Below are 21,970 nucleotides of genomic sequence, written 5' to 3'. Positions count from 1 at the left end.
TGGGTTATTTGTCAGGGGCAAGATTCAAAAAGGTCAGAAAAAGAATTGTGGAATAATAACTCAACAAAAACATCATACAATTTTAGAAAATATTCATTCAAAAATAAAACCAGTACATAAAATGTACATATAGGCACAAATATGTTAACAGTCTCAACACTCCGCAGTCGGTGCAAAATGTGACGTGTGCCAGTAAAAAACGCTTAGGTTACTCACGTAACCCCGGTTCCCTGAAATAACGGGAACGAAGCATTGCGTCAGTTAGCTGACGCTATGGGGGAAACTCCTGTTTACTCTGTGACTGAAGCCTATTGGTTAACGTCTGTACAAAGTACAGACCAATGACATTTGAACCCGCGCGCGGGAGGAACGCGTCCTTATATAAGCGCGGTTCAATCGTCAGGAGCTCATTATATTCGACTGAAGCGCGCAGCCGAATAACACTCGCTGCGTAGACGTTTGTAGCACGGCAAGAGACGCAATGCTTCGTTCCCGTTATTTCAGGGAACCGGGGTTACGTGAGTAACCTAAGCGTTCCCTTTCAATACGGTTCACTTCGCATTGCGTCAGTTAGCTGACGCTATGGGGGAACGTAATCCCATCACGCCGTGCATACACAACGTACTGAAGTGCCTTACCGGAGAGACACTGCGTGTGGCCCTATACCCGGCATATTCACAGCTTAAAAAGCAAATGTGTAAGCACCATATAAATTGTTGACGCGCACACGGTGGGGTTTTAAACGCACCGGGGGCACATAACATAGCACAAGACGGCGAGGTACCGAGCGCGCCGCGGCTGTGCGAGATAAGTAAATTCAGAGTCACGTTGGTGAGCTCGCTGATCGCACCGTGGTGTACACATAAAACGCATGAGCGTGCATGATTGAGCCGAGAGAACCTGCGCTCGTAGGGCAGGGACGTCTAAGCTGTACAATCTGACAACGTAGACGGCGAAGACCAGCCGGCCGCGTAGCAGATATCAAATATAGATATAGATACCCCTGTAGACCAAGTTCATGAAGAAGCCAAACTCGCAGAGAGTGGGCTCTATATAGGACATAGCTCATAGAGGGGCGTGAGCCAGTGCGATGGTTTCAACGATCCATCTAAATAACCACTGTTAGCAACAGACATACGTAGTGAGTGATCTGCGAAGCTCACGAACGGCCGATCTGACTATAATATGCGGCAGAACGGTTCGTAGCGTGGGATTATACAGATACCACAATAGTGTGAACCCAGGTGGACCCTCGAGCGCATCGGGATGCATATAGGTAGTATTATAGTGCACAGATCGGTGAGCTTTCCAAGCGCGCCGTAAATGTGTATTGCCTATAAATTGCACGGGCACAGGTGAACACTTGAATACATCGTGAATGCATATAGATGAATCAGAGTGTTATAATGCACAGGCCGGCAAGATTCTCGAGCGCGCCGTCATGTGTTCTGATAATAAATTGTGCGCACACGGGTGAACTCTTCAGTGCACCGTGAATGCGTATAGATAAATCAGTGCACAGAACGCGCCGTGAATGTGTACAAATATGATTGATGAACGTAACGGTGGGCACCCAACGCACCGTGAACGTACACAGATGAACAACAATGTATGTGTCACAAATCATAACACAGCTGTGTATACAGGTGAGCTTTCCCAAGCGCATCTTATTGTATACCAAAATGTTATAGCGTGTACATGTGAGCTTCTCTAAGCGCACGGTGGACGCATATAATTAAAAACCATATCGTGCATACGGGTGAGCTAATGGGCGCACCTTTAATGCAACAAACCTCAGTAGTGCGAAGCAGGGATGTCGAAGCTGTAAACTGACAACGTGGACGGCGGGGACCAGCCGGCCGTGTCACAATTGTCAAATGAGAAACCTCTAAGACCATGCCCATGCTCTAAGACAAGTGAGCATAATTGTCACGGGAGGTGATAACGTCAACGATCCATAAATAGCCTGTATTGACAGGTGCTCTAGTGAGTGATCTGTGACGCAGATGAACAGCTGATCGTCTGATGTACGTCAGACGTATGTGTCATCCAGGACCTTGGACAGTTCCAGAGCGCTGTGCCTCGGGCACCGTCCGCATCTGAGAAATGACAGGCTTATGAATAAAGTGAATGGCCAGCCGTAAAAGCATGGTTCGCTGTTACCGCCGCCGTCCGCATCTGAGAGATGACAGGCTTGTGAATTAAATGAATGGTCGGTCGTAAAAGCGTGGTTCGCTGTTATCACGGCCACATAGATATAGGTAGGGGAGAGAGCCGCCGTGCCTCTGTAGTGAGGAGAAAAGTGTTCCACCCACGATTCGCGGGGGGTATTGACTTTCAAATGTCACTAGACAGAATGGATCAGACTTTGCATAAGGACGCCTCGTGAAAGGGGTCCTAGCAGCTTGTGTCAATGTGTCATAAGGCACGTAATGTAGGTCGTGTCCCACGGATGCCATCTCCGCACGCCCATCGTAATGGGTTAATATTGGTAGTTTAAGCATGAGATGCATATCACTCTGATTGAACATAGCTTATAAAGCGATGCAATGAGTTTATAAAGGAGATGACTCGTCAGCTTGTTCAGGGGGCGAGATCTCAGTCTGGTTCGGTAAATAATGAAACCACCGTAGATTGCCCGACCGCATTATCACAATAACACGGTCGAGAGTGCTGCAGTGCTAAATCATCCTCTTAATGTACCGTATTCACAGTACAAGGTGATTTATATGAGACAAACGGCGTTCCACGCGCCGAAGGCTGATTGCCGTCGTAAAGCGTGTTCAACCCACAGCAAATGCTAGGCTAGCTCGTAATGACAGCACTTCATGCAGCAGTGTGTAACTTAAGCAAGCTTCCCGGCCGTCAGCTCGGGGCGGGACCTTTGCTTAGTCAAACTGAAGTGGACTTATGAACAATGCCACGATATTCAGCTTTCTGAGGCTCGTTAGAGGGGTACGTGCGCCCGTCTTAAACGAGATGCCGCGCGCGTCTGACTGTGCGCGCGCTTTAAGCTTTGAAACTTATTGTGGCGGGTAGCAAGCTCACTTGAGGTTGATATTACCCTTAATATCTCCGAGTATTGGAGCGGAGGTGTGAGCGTCTTCGGATCCGCTAATATAAATCAGCTATATGGCCGAAAAACGTCATAAACCGCTTGGCTGTAAGCCTTTGAGTGGCCGTCCGGAGAGGGCGCGATTCAAACGCTTGGAGCCATGCAAAAGTCTGAGGCTGTCCTTCCTCTAGGAAGAGAGAATAACAGCCGTAAGACCGTGCTCGTTTGCGCCATCAGCATCGTAGCGGAGAAACTGAGGTGGGCTGCGAGCGAATTTGGCAGAAAGGTGTTAGACCCACCGTACAGTCGTGGGGTGTCAATACACAGTATATGGCCAAACCGGGGTTTTTTCGGCTAGCGTCGATAGAATTATGGACAGCGGGCCGTGTGTGCGTATTACTGATTGCTTGTCAGTAAGGCGATAAAGTGTTTAGAGACACCGTACAACCGTGGGTGTCAATACACAGTATAGTAAGCACGGAAATTACTCTTTTTAGAGGAATTAAATACCGTTCGCCACTATAGTGAGGTCGCATAGCCGACAGTATTACACAGTATGTTTGGATAAACAGCACACAGAAAACATTTCAGGGCAGTCCAGCCGAGGCGCGACATAACCCCTTTTTCCCAGACAGTTTCGTTCTCTGTTGATGCAGCTATGCTGCGGAGACAAGAGCTCAGCCGTTCAGGTGCACAAGCCTCAGTAGTGACGGTGACCGAACGGCTCACGGAGCAGGGTAGTATGTCTAGGTAGTTTAATGTCAGACTGAACCCATTGCAGAGAGGAAGTCTGCCGCGAGGCCCACGGTTTTGCCGTTTATTAAAAGGGCAGAAAAACCGGGTATATATATATAAGAATGTACCAATATTCAGCGCACTGATATAGGACGGGACTGAATAAAGGGAGGTATTCGGGCCTCAGTATATTATAAACAAATTCGTTCTGCCTCTGATTCCGTCTAAACCAGAGAGAAATTACCAGGCAGACGAAAAATGAGCTATCTGAAGTGAGATCGGCTCAGGCCAGTAAAGCTCTATAATAAGTGTTTTAGCGCTCCAATAGAGGCGTGTCCGCCTTATCGAGCAGACAAATGAGATCGTGCCGCTCCAGGAGGGGAGGGGCATGAAGCTCTCTTATAATGAGTGTTCTTGGTGCTCCAATAGCGGCGAATCGGCCCTATCGAGCAGACGAATGAGATCGCGCCGCTCCAGGAGGGGAGGGGCATGAAGCTCTGTAATCGTTGAACACTGGACAGCTGCATTTAGAGGCAGCGAGCCGTAATACCGCGTGCTAGCTAAGCCGTTAAGAGACCTCACCACTGTGGGGAAAGGAGCGAGGGACTCCGCGAGCGTGGAGCACGAGTGGCTGTGCTATGACAGAGACAGGGGCAGACCGCCCGTGTTTGCTTGTCGTATGCATCTATCCAGGTCTACGGTTCCCCGCTTGTTCATCTCAACAAGAGAGGAACGGCAGAGGGGAGCAGCAACACAGACAGAACAGCCATGCGTCGTGACGGTATCACCTGATGCACTCGGGGGATTAATATATGTGCCAGAGATCTCGCCACTGAATGTGAGAGGAGCGAAGGGACTCTGTAAGCATGAACGGTTGCGGTGTGACAGAACACAGGGGGGGTTAGTCCGTGTGTGCTTGTCTATGCATCCATCTAGTCTCATGGCTCGCCGTGTGTTCATCCCGGCGAGAGAGGAACAGCAGGGGGAGCACGAAACATGGATAAGACAACCAAAGCATAAGCGCGGTCCCGGCGTGGGAGGTGCCAGACCGGTAACGCGCTCGGAGGAAATTCATAGCAGAGAGGCTCACCGAGCCGCTGTGCTGGACGCTATTACAACAGCGCCTGCTCTTTTAGCTTATAGCTTTATATTAAAAATATTGATCTTACCGGGCGGCCGCAGGGGAGACCTCGTCAGGCGTGTGTCCGCTGCACAGGGCTCGAACCACGGCAAGCGAAGGCTATCTTCGGTTCTCGGCCGGAAAGCGGCAGGGGAAGACGCTAGACCTGGACTCTGCTATCTTCGGTTCTCAGCCGGAAAACGGCAGGGGAAGACGCTAGGCCTGGACTCCGCTGCAGGGCTTTTGTCAACGGCGAGGTAAGGCTTCTTCTTTTTCTTCGGAGCAGCGAGAGGTTCGCGCTGAAGGAGAAAATAATGAGCTCCTGACGATTGAACCGCGCTTATATAAGGACGCGTTCCTCCCGCGCGCGGGTTCAAACGTCATTGGTCTGTACTTTGTACAGACGTTAACCAATAGGCTTCAGTCACGGAGTAAACAGGAGTTTCCCCCATAGCGTCAGCTAACTGACGCAATGCGAAGTGAACCGTATTGAAAGGGAACTTAAAGATCCAACAGACTAAAGAAGACATACATGAACCGCATGTATTCAACCCATTTTTGAGCCACAACAAGACATTTCTGTCAGATTGTCAGGGAGCTCAATCTGAGAAAAGAACATGACAAATAACCAGAGGTGGAAAGAGTAGCCAAAAACTTTACTCAAGTAAAAGTACAAGTAACTAAAGAAAAAAATGCTCAAGTAGCAAGTTACTATTTACTCTTGAGAAAAAAATACATACATGCACACACAGTATACAGTGCACACCATAAGGATCCGGGGCCGGTTGCACCAGCTGTGCGTAAGTTACAACGTAGCTTAATTACGACGTAAATGGGCACTAAGTTACAACTTACGCACTACTAAATGTTTTTGCCTTGCACCATTGAACTTAGTTTAAACGTAACAATACGTTGTAACTAAATATTTACGGAAGCCTCTGTCCATGAATAACGATTGGAATAAGATGTCAGCCAGATTATATTACATCCATGAGCTCATATAAATTATGAAGTCCGTCAACGAGTTTTCAAGAACTCTTTAATTTTCTGTGTAACCATCAATTAAAATAAGATTTAAAATTTCTTCCTGTTTATTTTCTCCTCCATGTGTGGGATAGATATTTTCAATTAAAAGTGTAATGTTTTGAGTTCGATAACATTTGCTTTAACGTCTTTTTTAACTTTCAGTTTAGGCAAGACAAGAATGAGTTTGAAATTACGTACTGTTCAGACTCCTGTTTACCCATTATAAGGCTTGTGATTGGGTTAAGAAAAATAGACGTCATTCTATGCGACAACGCATTACTTTACGGAGAGCTTACGACCTACTAGCTACGTTCTGCCTTAAGAACAAATGGTGCAACCGAATTAAGTAAAGAGTTAGTTATAAACTAGCTAGAAGTTACTTAGCCTCTAGTTTGGACTTTACGTCCCAGTTTAAGTAAGAACTTAACTTACGAACGACTGGTGCAACCATACCCAGGACAGCAAAAGTTTGCTGTGGAGATCAGAAATTGGTAAGATGAATATCAGTTTGTCAGAAGTACAGAAGTCACATTTTATTAACCTTTGATTATGTTTCAACACATACATGCTTTAACAACCATTAATGCATTAGGACACAGTTCATCATTTGAACACTTCTGAGTCAATGGTCTCAACGTGGCCACATTAGATAGTATTAAAATACAAACGTGTTGTGTTATTGAGTTGGAATAGTGTGCACGTTAAAACAGGTGACATTTCTGTACTTTTGTCTATTCATCTTTTAAAGGAACAGTATGTAGGATTGTGGCCAAAACTGGTACTGCAATCCCAAAACTTGTGGCTAAAACTGGTACTGCAATCACACAACTGGTGGCCAATACACAACATGACAACATAAACATCATTTGAGGGCTGCAACTCCACATTTTAAATGACAATATCCTTGCCGGACCACTGTTGTCAGTGATATAAGTATTTGAAACGAAAATGATTTCTTAATGTCTAGTGACATGTCAGGGCCATTTTATGATTAATTGATATACATTTGTTACATACTGTTTCTTAAATTTTTAGACATTTCTTGACTCCACAGCAAACTGAGAATTTTTGCCTGTATTGTCTGAAAACTTTTGAAAGGCACGTAGGCCTACAGTAGGCTATGTATGTGTAAAATTGCAAAATACACAAACAGTACAGATTAAAGAATATAGACAAACACAGAATAGACAAGCATTTCTATGAAATTAACTCTAGTCTTAATGTTGATGTATACACCTTATAGCTGAAATATCAGACAAGTAAACCGACAGAGTTTTGCATTCAGTTATTCATATTAAAGTTAACCCAGAAAATCTCTTAAGATGGTCTGAGGACATCGAAAGTTTACACTTATATGAAATACAAACTGATTTTAGACAAAACTCATGTTTTCTTATGTTGTGAGTCTCATGTCACGTATGTGTGTGTGTGTGTGTGTGTGTGTGTGTGTGTGTGTGTGTGTGTGTGTGTGTGTGTGTGTGTGTGTGTGTGTGTGTGTGTGTGTGTGTGTGTTGTGAGAAGCACTTACATTATACAGTACAGTATACAGTGATCCACACGTAAATCATCGATGGACTTTCTTCATTCAGTCATGTGTTCACAGTGCTTCTGGAGGTTGCGTATGTTTAAATGTTTCTGACGATGAACAGGTTGTGCGTATATAATAGCGGGTACAAGAGATCACAATCTCGATTCATACATACACGCGATCCTCTTTGTAAATGACGGCGATTCTCTTGCATGTACAGTATTTCCCTGTATTCAGATACTGCGTTCACTTAATTACATTACAACAATCTAGATGTTATGTCAGTTAAACTTGCTTACACTCACGCAGTGTAAAACCAAACCCTATTCATTCACCAATCAGACCTGATCGTTTCTATCCTCTCTTCTCCTAATTTGCGGCATTTGGCTGTCACTCGCGTGACGTGGAACAAAACAGCAAACCTAAACACATCGATTTTTGATGGATTTTGATGGATTGATGGATTTGGAGCGGCAATTTTCAAACAAATGAGAGGAAAAACGTGCGCTATTGCGGAAGATTCTGGTGGCGACGGAGAGAGTGACGATGCAACAATGTTGGTTCCAAAAAGGCAAGAAAATAAGTTACCTCTGTCCGTTTTCGGAAGGCTGCAGCATCCATAGGTCGCATATGCAGGCTGCATACGGCATCGAGCCTGGTTTAACTTAAAGGTGCTCTAAGCGAATTGAAGCGTTTTAGACCATAAAACATTTTTTGTTACATACCAGAAACATCTCCTCACTATCTGCTTGCTGCCTGTCCGCTGATAAAACTGTAAAAAAACGCGATCTCTGTAGACAGCCCAGGCTTCATAAACGGCAATATCAACAAATGGCCAAACCTAGCTCACAAAACAAAACAAAGTATTCCAGCCAATAAACGACAAGAAGGATTTGGGGGTGGGGGTTGGGCGCGTTCATGAAAGCACGGAAGGGAGGGGGAGGGGGAGGAGTTAGCTACGCTCCGTCTGTTTGAAAACAGTTTCAAACGTCAACAATAACTAACGTCTCGCAGATTCGCTTAGAGAGCCTTTAACTGAGCATTACATTCGCAAGTCATAAACGTATTATAATTAAACTTTAACATATAATATAAACTTTATAATTGTTAATATTCTGAAATAAGACTGTCTTGATGACGTATGCAGCTAAGAAAAAGGCTGCAGCCTTCAGATTGAGAAACTGGCCTCTGTATCATTGTTTAGTTCTTTAAAGGTTTCGTGTTTTTAAAGTTTTAAGGTTGACCAGTTTGATGTAAATAAATAGCACCTGTGCTTTTTGTACAATTACTTTTATTAGTGTCAACATTCTATTGTTTATGTTTAACAGCTAACACATTTTAAGTTACTCATCTTCTACAATAAGGAAAATAGACTTTGAAGACACTTTATTATAACTAAAAGTCCGGTGTAGCACATTTTTGTTTGGGTGCAATAAATGTTTTTTTGTTGAAAATATAAGAATTGTTTGAGAGAATCGGGATCTCAATTCCCATTGAGAAAAATCGTGATTCACATTTTAGCACGATTCGTGCAGCCCTACAAGTACAACATACTCAAAGGCAGCAGTCGCAAACACAAAGTATAATAAGGACTACTTTTACATTAGACGCTATTGCACTATCGGGCCTGTGCGAGCCGGGGCTTCAAACGGGCCTCACAGAGCCAGTAGCCTCCGACCTCCAGCTGCGTAGCCAAAATCAAGACGTGTTCGCATTGTCAGGCCAATAGCGCGGCAGCACTTCAGAAAACCCTGCCCTTAATACGCCTACCTGGATCTAACGTCACAGAACTCTGCCTGTTTTACATTGAGGAGGTCACTTCAATCTGACAGAAGACGGGAGTTAGATTGCATCATCATACAACAAACATAATGAAAATATCTGAGGCGGCTGTTTGCACGGTGAAAGCCAAGATGAAGAGATAGAGATGTTTGCTCCATCTGCGGTGTTACTCTTGAAGTTTATATTGGCTGTACACGAGCGATCCACGACGAGAAAATATCAGTTCAATAAGCAGTAAACTTCACGAAGTAATTACACACAATGCGTTCATCTACCTATACTGTATACACAATATTTTAAAGAACATAACGACACATAATAATCTTATTTTTTATGTTTAAAATACAGGTATGCACATGTTATTGTAAATATGTAACGTTAGGTTTGTAATCATGAAAATGTAAATAGTTGAGCATCACATGAAACACAAGGTAACTGTCTAAAAGCTATTTCAATAATGTGTAAATCAATAAATACTTTTGTCTAAGAACTGCCTCGGATATCTGAATAGGACTAAAAAAATAAATGTACTTCAAATCAAAATGTTTGAGAAATCATTAGAAAATTTGCTAGGATCAACTCTGAATATACACAAGTATTTAAAAAGCTATTTTACAGTGGTTAAGTTAATGATGATTATTTTTTACCATTTTGTTTAGAGATGCTCCGATCAGCATTTTTGGGGCCGATCACCAGGGTTTAAATTGGGCCGGGGCCGTCCGGGGCTAAGCCCCGGCACATAGGCTGAAGGTCGTGCTCTGCTCTTGCCAGTGTACTCGCTGCGCTGGTGCGTGTGCACTGACGCGAAGGGAATAATGTGTTTTCATTCATTATGGGGCATACTTACCAACGCAAGTTCAACGATTTGCGCGAGCAGATTACATACAAAGTTAATGCAAAGACGCAACCAGGCGCGTCCTCGCACGGGGCGATGAAAATGACCCGAATTGGGCGCCGCAATTGCCGCGAAAACACGCGCTTTTCCCTTTAAATGCGTCTTCGCGCAAGTTATGGAACTCAAGCGAAAAAACTCAGAACTTCAAGAACGCGCTCTCACGCAGGATCAATTGACGAGAGAGAGAGAGAGAGAGACAGAGAGATAGAGACAGAGAGAGCGAGACAGAGAGAGAGAGGTAATAATGGTGCCCACGTTGAGAAAACTTCATAGAAGACTAGAAACGTGTAAAGGATTAAAGTTTGTATGTCACTCATCTAATTACATTATGTTAAGGATAACACTGGATATAACTATTGTATAGTTTAATAAAATAATGTATTTTGATTACACAAATCAAACCTAACTATATGATTGTTTTAGCTGCTGACCAGCATAGGGAATCTCTGTGGCTAATTTATAAGACATGTTGATGATACAGTACTGTGTGTTGTACCTTTTCTTGTTAATTTAGTCTTTTGGGGTAGCCTATCTTATGCCTAGAATTATTCAAGGAGGTTGATTCTTTTTACTTCCTTTAAAGTTTGATCAGTTGTGCATAATGACATGTGCAACAAATGGATATAGGGTGTCAAACTCATAGATTTGCATCATTCAAAATTCAGATGCTCTTTTTAAAATATTTGGTGTCAACCTCTGGCACAGCTTTAAAGCTGAAACTTATCAAATCCTATCAGAGGTCCAGAATGCCATTGAAACACACCAGTGGCTTTGCTGTCATCAGTATTAAACATGTTACCCCTTGAAGTACCCCTCCCCGCAGAGCCCCCCCACATAACAAATCCCAATTTAACCCCTGCTTATGCCTAGAATTATTCAAGGAGGTTAATTCTTTTAACTTCCTTTAAAGTTTGATCAATTGTGCATAATGACATGTGGAACAAATGGATATAGGGTGTCAAACTCATAGATTTGCATAATTTAAAATTCAGATGCTCTTTTTAAAATATTTGGGGTCAACCTCTGGCACAGCTTTAAAGCTGAAACTTATCAAATCCTATCAGAGGTCCAGATGTCACTGAAACACACCAGTGGCTTTGCTGTCATCAGTATTAAACATGTTAACCATCGAAGTACCCCTCCCCGCAGAGCCCCCCCACATAACAAATCCCAATTTAACCCCTGCCGATCACTGATTACTGATCACCAAGATCATGATCTGCCGATCGCTGATCAGTGCTGATCACAGAATGTCAGTGGAATGGGAATCTTTTAATTATAATCTAGCAGAGTTTGCACCATGAAAATGGTGCAAACCATAGAAATGAAACTAACTATAAATTAGGTATATTATTGTTTTAATAGAGAATCAAATAAATAAGCACAACAAATATTTTTTCTTGCAAAGAGAAATGTAATATGCTTTAAAAAGGTTTATGTATGTCTGTTAAAAGTAATGAAAATAAAACACTTCACAGTCTTTACTGTATGAATTAAATATACACGCATTCGTATGAAATACAACAGTACTTCACTGATGAGCAGAGAGTGATTTTATTGAGATATGAATTAGGATACTGTAGCTTTAAGACGTGGGAGAGATCGTTCTCTTCACGTGCACTGATGACCGGCTGCTGTGTATGCGTGCGGCGGGTGTCCGCAAACAAGAGCAGCTGTAAGGAAAATGGAAGTTTAAACCTTCAAAACTTTAAAACTAATGCACGTAATAAACTTCCGGCATGAGGATGCAATTGTCCGCGATAGATATGTGTTGTATACGCTGTTTGATAGGGATGTGAAGACGCATCGCGCTGAGGACCGGAGCGCGTCCTCATAGAAAATACGCATATCTCTATAAAGGCAGAGAGAGAAATCCAAATGTGCACGTCACACATGAGCAACGGGTTACAAAATGCTCGCACTGTGTAAAATGGTCTCTATTTGCAGCCGCATCAAGAACGCTATGATGACAAAAGTAAACTGAAAGATCGGCTCATGAGATCGGCAAATTTTGTGAGTGCCGGTCGCGTCATTTAATGCCGTTATCGGCCGATTACGATCGGCGGCCGATCGATCGGAGCATCCCTAATTTTGTTGTATCTTAGAATTTCTCTGTTTCCTTAGGATGTGATAATTAAGCAATAATAGTAAACTGACAAGCAGCCTTAGTAATAATAGCGGGGTACTTTATTTACATATGAAGTTTATGTCAGTGCACAAACAGGTGTATTTAAAGACATCTCCTCCCGTCGGATTTCAACATCCATGGCTTTTGTCGTCTCATCATCATCATCATCATCATCTTCATCTTCGTTTCATCTCCTGCTCTTGCAACTGTTGCTGTGTCATCTCTCATATACGAAATAAAAACTCCTGGATGATAAACTGAAAGCTTTACGTTGGCATTTTTTCTGTAAAACTGACAGAAAAGAATAAAGCAGCACATCTTTGATGTTTTGAATAAAAGGTTTGTAAATACACATACATTATACCCACATATAAAGTTTGCTACATATAAGAGTTAAATTTATCTTCAAAATACCAGAAAGCATGGCTATGACTAATATAATAAAACCATTGTTACTTTTTCTAAGGGCTGACTTAAAAAAATTCAACAGATATGACAATATACAAAAAACAAAATAAACACCCATGTAAGACACTTATCCAATCGTACAGACTGTAGATACCATCGTGACACGAGTGATCGCTTCTTTAATACATGGATGATGAAACGATGATCCAACACACATCTTTAATTTCTCAGCACTGTTGCACTTTAAACACTTTTTTCTGTGCCCGAAACTTGATAAACTTCTCCGAACCGGTACCGTTGTGCGCCGGATCCTTAGCATTACGAGTTTGGCGTTATAACGCGTCTTTGTATGCAGATCATTTTCTTCAGTCCGAAGTAAAAACATAGCGGGCATCTTCCTTTAAACAGTAAATTGGTGATCCCGATTATTTTTAAAGTTTTAAATCTGCAGTTTAATCTGCAGACAGATGAATGCGCATCTTGCCAGAGACTCCGATAAACTCCGCCTTTGACCTTTACCACTCACCAAGGTACACCAAGGTATTCAGCGGGCCAGAAAAGCCGGGCGTTAAGCCCCAATAAAGCACCAGTGAAGCACGATCATGCCCCGGAAGTGATAATGCAAACGCGACAGGCCTCGGCAGGCACTGGCACGCCCGCTTGAAGTCCGATAGTGCAAACACGGCTATTGTTGAGGTGAAAGGCAAGAATGTTTATGTAACGTGCAACTTATGCCGACAACGAAAGAGTCTCTCCACGTCTGTAAATCTGATCTAATAAAGCACCTCACATCTTTTATTATATTTCAATGCTCGTTTGTCCAATTTTTTTATAATTTTAAGTCATCTTGAGGGTTATGTTCTTACTCTGCATTATTTTATTTCTTTTTTTAAGAACACAACTGTAAAGGATCTCAGGTTTCGGAAGGAGAACAAAACTGCAGTCGTTTCTGTGTTTTGGACACAATATGTCGGAGAGCGTTGCTAGAGTATGAATATATTGTATTGCAATAGGTAGCGTTTAAGTTTTACCTTTAAATGAAAACTAAACAACAGATTTATTAATGAAAATGTTTAATACCAGTACTGACCTAAAGTTACAATTGAAATGGTTACACTATAAATGCACAAAATGGTAAATAATATGTGTAGAATTAACTGTTTCCAATGTATGTGAAATATTACCTGATAGTATAGAGAACAGAGAAAGAAAGAAAAAAATGAAGAAAGAGAGATACCATAGAGAACTGGAAGCTTGGCCTAATGGTCTGAACCCAAGAACTCAGGTGAAGAAGAAAAGCATAGAGAATGACCCACATGAAGACCATCCCGAAGAAGCAGAAGTGCAGAGAAAAAGCAAAAGGTCCAGAGCTCATGAAAACATTGTCCTTCATCCTCTTTCCATTGACCATGTGACTAAACCCAACATGATACATTCAAATTGATCAATCAGAAGTTCCCCTAAATCCACCACTTTTCTTTACCAAACCCAACATGAGACATTCAAACTGACCAATCAGATGATCACCTATTGGCAGCAACTCTGCCAATAGTCAATGAGCACAGAAATGCAGATGGTACAGGATGGAATGCAGATGGATGGTACAGGATGGAAATGGTGGTTGTGACAGAGTAATAAATTCCTATATTTTCAATCTTACACAAATAATTAGTGGCAGTAGGGCCATTTTACAGACACTATGAGGAATAACGCTATGTTACATACAAAACCATCATCATGTCGTCATTTTAAAGGTTAATGCTCACATAGGTCTATCTTTATTACAACAAAAACGAATTACTTCATTATCAATTACCATACTAATCGTTTGGGACAGTCCTAGATTAGTTAAAAACAAGAACTGACAGGCTTACCATATCAAAGTATCAAAGACTGGTACTTTGATGTCACATGAGCATTTGGATCTCATAATGGTCAGAAGAGGGCAAAGCAAATATGTGTCTGTCTAATATTATGTGGGATATAGTGAAATTTGGATTACATTTACAGGACAAAAGGAGATTTTGTCATAATTTTTTTGCTTATGATGATGAAGTATTTTATTCAGAAATATAAAGTTTTGAAAATAGCACTGCATGTCTTTAATAATCCCTCTATATAAAAACCCACCCATTTAATGTGTGTAATGGTCAGAAGAGGGAAGAGCAAAGATGTGTCTGTGTTATATTATAAAGAATGTCTTTCTCATTTAAGGCTTGTAATTGGTTTCATGTGGGACAATAATAACACCGAAGTCTATCATTCCATTACTGAGCAATGTTCCCCCTTCCTGATACAGGTCACTACTTCAGCATGGACTACTCATCCCGGGATGTTCATGTGAGGATCATCACCCTGGGCTTCATCTTTTACACTGTCGTGTTTCTCCTGTCCCACTTCATATCTAAACTGCTGTTTGTGACCTACCGCTCGCTGCCTGGCAAAGAAAAGGTGCTTTTTACAAATTCTCCGTAGATTACTGTTTAACATTAGATTAATGTTTTGAACCCCCCCCCCAAAAAAAATGTTCTTCTTGTCAAAATCCACTATCAAACATATTTTACTGGATTGTATTACCTCTACTCCTGTGAGGAGGTTGATGTTTTTTCTGTTGATACTTTTGAAAAAGTATTTTAGCCAAGTCAATCCAAATAAGTTTTATAGTTTTTTGACAAATAAATCTTAAACAACTTTTTAAGTATTCTTCTATTTAAATAAACGTGAGTCCTCTAAGTGCACAAATACAAATTAGATGAAGATGACACATGTACATTGAATTACAGTTTTCAAGCTGCAAAAGTTTTCTTACCTGGTTAAATGAGGTTTACTAAATTTATTAGGATATTCAGTGTTTTTCCTGGTTTAAAATGAGGTGGTGGTGCTAGCCTGATGCACACATGCATGTTTACCCAGTGGCATAGCCATTGCCGCGTCTTTTAAAAGTGGTTGGGGGGGTAGGGCTGTCAGTACAGGTGTATACATATTTGTGATTGTGTATGTTTGTAATTTGTGTATATCTCAAATGTTGATTGAATATTTTCAGTATGTATTATAAGTTCATCTAAACTTTCTCTGCAAATCCAGGCCATTCAAAAATATTGGTTTATTGACAGAAAGTGTTAAACGTGATTTTAAACGCGAGTCCTCCAAGTCAGAGGTCCACAACCACCGGGTCGCGACACAATCGTACAAATAATTTCAGAGGTATGACTTTATGAATCATTTGCAAATGTACCTCGCCAATCATGTCAATAGCCTACGTGTAGATGTTCAACTCTGTGACATCGCAAATGACTAAAAAGTAATTGCAGGCTTCTGGAAAACAACTACAGAATTATCCAGCGATCATGGCACACTGATCAAAATAATCTCTTTTACTGCAGTAATTATATTTTGACGGGTACAGTTTTAACCTAGGTTTGAAAGGAACCTAGACATTTAGTCCTGTGACAATCCTCATTAAAAGCATTGTAAACGGGAGACTCTGGCATCCCTAGCTCCTCCCTTTAATCTCCTCCTTTACTGCACATTTTTTTCTTCTGTTCTGTTACTTGAACTTGGGTCTCGAGCCAGACCTAAGGTTTAAGCTGCCTTCGAGAACAGCAAGCCAAGTTGGTTTACCATTAATTATTAAGACTAAATGGGAGGCAAACTTCTAAAGTAAAAAAAAATCTGCCAAAATATGGTTTTATATGACATAAATTTGTATAGATTAGTGGGTTCAGTAAATCAGTAGAATTGTCATGAATGCTTTTTCTTTGTTCGTTGTTTGATTAACATTAGAAACAAACAGCATAAGTGTACAGTAAGGGTGTTTTCACATCTGTAGTTCGGTTCATTTGGTCCAGACCAAAAGCAAAAAATTATACATTGTAACTTTTTTAGCAGTTTTGGTTTAATTTCACACCACACTGATTGCTCTGAACCGCACCAGTTGAAACGGACCGAAATTCTGTCATGTGATAAGATCAACATCACTACCACATGTATTTGAACGTATTTCATAAACTGCTTCTCGATTGGTCAGAATCAACGTGCGCGAAATTCCAACGGAGCCCCCGGAAGTAAACAAAAAGAAGGATAATACAGCAGACACCATGGCCAGACAGCTGCGCGCTGTAATTATGTCTCCGTGGTTGTTATACATACTTTGTATACAGCATTCTAGACAAACCGTTAATTTTCAGAATGAATCGCGGAAGCGGCTTGAAAACAACGGTTTAATGCATTACAAACGGCGAAGACACCAAATTTCTGCGGCTCCGCCCGCACCTCCTCGCAACTCCAGGTATGTCCGCGATTTGTCATTGTGTAATATTGCTAATAGAAACTGTCAACAAACACTTTCTCATCCGATAATGCAATGCGCAGCTGACTACGGCAGCTGGTTTAGTCCAAAATGCGCAGTACTTTTGCAGTTGGGTCGGTTAGATCTCGGATCGTGTTCTCACCTCAAACAAACCGGTCTAGAGTTCGTTTGAAAGTGTACCGAGACCACCTCTTCAAGGTGGTTTCGGTCCACTTGTTTGGTCCGCTTTTGGTGCGCACCAGAGTTCGATTGCTGCATTCTCACCTGCCCAAACGAACCGCACCAATTGAGCAATCGAACTCTGGTACGATTCAATCGAACTAAACAAGGCAGGTGTGAAAACACTAAGGGTGTATTCATACCAGGAAAGTCCGCTAGTTCACTTGCTTTGGTCCGGACCAAATGTTTTTTATTTTTTTATTTTTTGGTGCGGTTCGCATTCACACTGCCCTTTTTGCAAGTGAACCAAAATTTGTAAACAGAACCACATGTGTATTAAGGTCATTCATTCATTGGACAGAAATTATCAGGTGGGGGACAGCAGGAAGAGCAAAATAATGGAGATAATTAATAATGCAATATTTGTTCTGTTACTGATTTGGTATTATCAGCAGGTAAAACAATGCCGATACTATATTGAGAAGCACACAATTTAACCCGTTTAATCCCACCGGTCACATTTGTGACCGTGTTTTTTTTCTTCTTTCTGAAAGCTCTAAAAGTGTTGATGTTGGCTCTGGGCAAGAAATTAAACTTTTAAATGAAAAAATAGATTGTCTTGATTAAAATGTATCAATGTCATGTGACTAGGGTGAAAGGTCACATGACCAGATCAGTTTACTTCTTGCTTGCACATCTAGAAGAAGATGTCTACCTCAGACTACTACAAAAAGAGTTAAAACATCTTAATTAACAATGAGAACTATCAATTTTATACGTGGGGTCACTTACAGATATATTTTGATAATTTTTTTAACGGTCACAATTGTGACCGGTAGTATAACACACTGTTTCTAATGTAAATATGTCTAATTGAATTTTAATGAAGTCCGGTTATGATGTTTCCCACCGGTCACTTTTGTGACCGGGTATAAAACCTAATATTTCACTAACTTAACCAACATAAAATCAAAAAAGGCATAAAGTTTGTGTGTTAGGGAGGTCTAAGGAGTAAATTGCATGTATTCAAATTCCAAGAAAAAATTTGGGATTAAACGGGTTAATGTCATCTAAACGATATTATATTATTATATATTATATATATTTTGCAAAGACATCATAGACAGCATGTTCTGACAGTTGCGCTGTGCAGAAGATGTATCAGGTAAAAAGTTATCAGGCTTTTGCGCCGCACAGATAGAGAGATGCGCTGTATACACGGCTTTCATTATTCATACAAATATATCTATTCAGATTATTCAAACAGTCCCTCCAGGATTTCACGATTTATTTTTGTGATTTTTGCGATCAAAATGAAGGTAATTTTGTAGCAGTAATTTCCAGAAATTTGCGCAAAAATATATATATATTTTCTCTCTAATTATGATACCAATGCTTGTATAATATTAAATTAGAAGTTCTCAAGTAATTCAATAATTTAGTAAACAGTCAGTGATATAATAAGAACAGAGAAACAAAATGAAAATATGAAAAATAAATACAACCTCAAGATACAGACACTGCTTGTTTTTTGATTAACCTAGACAGCTGTTTTACAGTGGTTTGCCAAGATGATTTAAGGAAAATGATATTAAAATAATTAACCACTTCAGCCGCATAAATATTTGATAAATGTTTGATATAAATGAGAACATAGGACTCAATCCTTATCGCCAACACTGAGAGAGGTGCGTTGCGTAATCTTGTTTTTTTTACGGTTGCTTTTTAAAAAGCACCGTTCAAGTTCAAAGCCTAAAAGGAAAAAGATCGGTCCTCACGCGCTGACAGCATGCACAAGTTTGCTAACGCTGAGATGAGATGGTAGTGGACAGATGCCTTTCTTTTGTGTCCTAAGTTTCCAACAACTTAATATAATGACTAAAAAACAGTAAATTGAAATGCATCATTGCTTCACCCAGTTATTGTCATTAGACAGCAGGTGCGACACACAGTTCACACAGACCTTTCACGTATGTATGAAAATAATTAATTATACTAGATAACAATTAAAAACTTTAAAATAAAATAAAAATGTAGTAATATGTGCACAGGAGATTTTGATTGACTGTTGTTTGTGGGGCGCGGTGTTGCTGGTAATAGGGTGCATGGTGCTGGAGAAAGATTGAAGTAAAATAAAGCCAGAAATGTTTACCAAGTTGTCTAACTCTGTATCAAAGAATATTAGATAATTTTATAAAAAATATAATAAGACATTTTAAATTACTGCTATTATTTTGCCATGAAATAAATAAAGCAGGTTGGCAAGACATTTCTTTTGATTTTGCGTTTTGTTCCGCAACCGCGGAAAAGTTAAATTACGCGGATTTAGATGCGCTGTTTGTATGCATAATATTCTGCTATACAACAAAGGTATTTAAAATCATTGCCGTACAGTAGGCTATATACACGACATAAACTGCTTGATAGCGCGTCTCATAATTTTCCATTACTATGAATGCTTTATATGTGTTTATTCGTATTTTTATTAAAACAGAACAACAATTAATTATTAAAATTACTCGCTTATTTAACGAAACGAATAGACAGAAAACATTTTACCCGCCTTATAACATAAAAAAAATCTTAAGATCCTTATATTTTTTGAAAAAAATTATTGGCTTGCATTTCTTAATGAATATAAAACTACAACAATATAAACATGGACAAACTCACCTAAGTTAAGCAAATAAATAAAAAGTTTATTATTACAATAAAGGTATTCAAAATCATTGCTGTACAGCATGCACTACATAAACTGCTTGATAGCGCTTCTCACACTAGCAGAATAACAATAATATAATACATTTGGTGCGAATCGAGGTCGGTACATGTTCACACCTTAAACGAATCGTACTAGAGTTCGTTTGGAACCGGACCGAGACCACCTCTTCAGCTGGGTCTCGGTGCGGTTGTTTGGTCCGCACCAGAGTTCGATTGCTGTATTCACACCTGCCCAAAAGGTCCGCACCAAGAGGGGAAACGAACTTGAGTTCGATTCAATCGAACCAAACAAGGCAGGTGTGAATACACCCTTATATTCATTAAGAAATGCAAGCCAATAATTTGTTTCAAAAAATCTAAGGATCTTAAGATTTATTTATGTTATAAGGCGGGTACAATGTTTCCTTCTATTAGTTTTGTTAAATATAAGCGAGTAATTTTACTAATTTATTGTTGTTCTGTTTTAATAAAAATAAGAATAAACACATATAACGCATTCATAGTAATGGAAAATTATGAGACGCGCTATCAAGCAGTTTATGTCATGCATATACTGTACGGGAATGATTTAAATACCTTTGTTGTAATAGCAGAATATTATGCATACAAACAGCGCCTCTAAATCCACGTAATTTAACTTAGCGCAAAATCAAAAGAAATGTCTTGCCAACATGCATTATTTATTTCATGGCAAAATAATAGCAGTAAATTAAAATGTCTTATTATATTTTTTATAAAATTATCTAAAATTCTTTGATACAGAGTTAGACAACTTGGTAAACATTTCTGGCTTTATTTTACTTCAATCTTTCTCCAGCACCCTGCAACCCATCACCAGCAACACCGAGCCCCACAAACAACAGTCAATCAAAATCTCCTGTGCACATATTACTACATTTTTATTTTATTTTAAAGTTTTTAATTGTTATCTAGTATAATGAATTATTTTTATGAGGATACATACGTGAAAGGTCTGTGTGTGCTGTGTGTCGCACCTGCTGTCTCACATAAATGACAAAAACTGGGTGAAGCAATAATGCATTTCAATTTACTGTTTTTTAGTCCTTATATTAAGTTGTTGGAAAGGCATCTGTCCACTACCATCTCAGCGTTAGCAAACTTTTGCATGCTGTCTGCGCGTGAGGACAGATCTTTTTCCTTTTAGGCTTTGAACTTGAACGGTCCGGTCACATACACGCATAATAATTACACACAAAGTAAACTCACATTATAGGGAAAATGTAGCTTTGGACTTGTGGCTATTATGCATTACTGTAGGTAAGTAATTTTCAAACTTTTTAAAAAGCAACTGTAAAAAAACAAGATTACGCAACGCACCTCTCTCAGTGTTGGCGATAAGGATTGATTCATATGTTCTCATTAATATCAAGCATTTATCAAATATTTATGCGGCTGAAGTGGTTAATTATTTTAATCATTTTCCTTAAATCATTTTGGCAAACCACTGTATGACTAGCCTAGAAATCTAGACGCACCCTAGCGGCCGCAAAATATATTTGCTGCCAGGGTTTAGTCTAGGCACTCACAATACACTTAACAGCTCCAAAAACCAAAATTTGGTCAGGCCAATCACATCGTGTGTAGCGTCTGTGGGGCGGGCTTAACATGATGACGACAGAGCTGCGACGGTTCCTACTTGAAAACTTCGTTCTTCGTTGCTCTGATTGGTCATAGCGCTATCCTATTGCGTGCAGAGGCATTTTGAGGGACAACCTTATATCCCGCCCCTTGCATTGAGCCGTTTGTGTGAAGAGTTGCCAGACCTTACATCTTGATGTAGGTCTGGCTAACCAGGCTACTTAACAGCTCCAAAAACCAAAATTTGGTTAGGCCAATCACATCGTGTGTAGCGTCTGTGGGGCGGGCTTAACATGATGACGACAGAGCTGCGACGGTTCCTACTTGAAAACTTCGTTCTTCGTTGCTCTGATTGGTCATAGCGCTATCCTATTGCGTGCAGAGGCATTTTGAGGGACAACCTTATATCCCGCCCCTTGCATTGAGCCGTTTGTGTGAAGAGTTGCCAGACCTTACATCTTGATGTAGGTCTGGCTAACCAGGCTACTGTATGACAGCTGTCTAG

General features: G+C 40.5%; 1 protein-coding gene across 4 annotated transcripts in view; it reads left to right on the top strand.

Annotated features, from left to right (window-relative positions):
• The window catches only part of LOC135778275 (protein CLN8-like), a 109,897-nt gene that overhangs the window by 41,234 nt on the left and 46,693 nt on the right, over window positions 1-21,970 (top strand). The window contains exons 1-2 of one of the 4 annotated variants that reach the window (XM_073812293.1): window positions 13,686-14,039; window positions 14,977-15,128. In XM_073812293.1, coding sequence (XP_073668394.1) covers window positions 13,985-14,039; window positions 14,977-15,128 — 207 coding nt within the window. In that variant the 5' untranslated portion in view covers window positions 13,686-13,984. Of the gene's footprint in view, window positions 1-13,685; window positions 14,040-14,976; window positions 15,129-21,970 lie in introns of those variants that run through there. The other 3 variants (XM_073812292.1, XM_073812291.1, XM_065288733.1) reach the window with 3 other exon arrangements.

Source organism: Paramisgurnus dabryanus, chromosome 17, assembly GCF_030506205.2.
Source record: "Paramisgurnus dabryanus chromosome 17, PD_genome_1.1, whole genome shotgun sequence".
NCBI classification, from domain to species: Eukaryota; Metazoa; Chordata; class Actinopteri; order Cypriniformes; family Cobitidae; genus Paramisgurnus; species Paramisgurnus dabryanus.
This window is presented reverse-complemented; position numbering and strand designations above follow the sequence as displayed.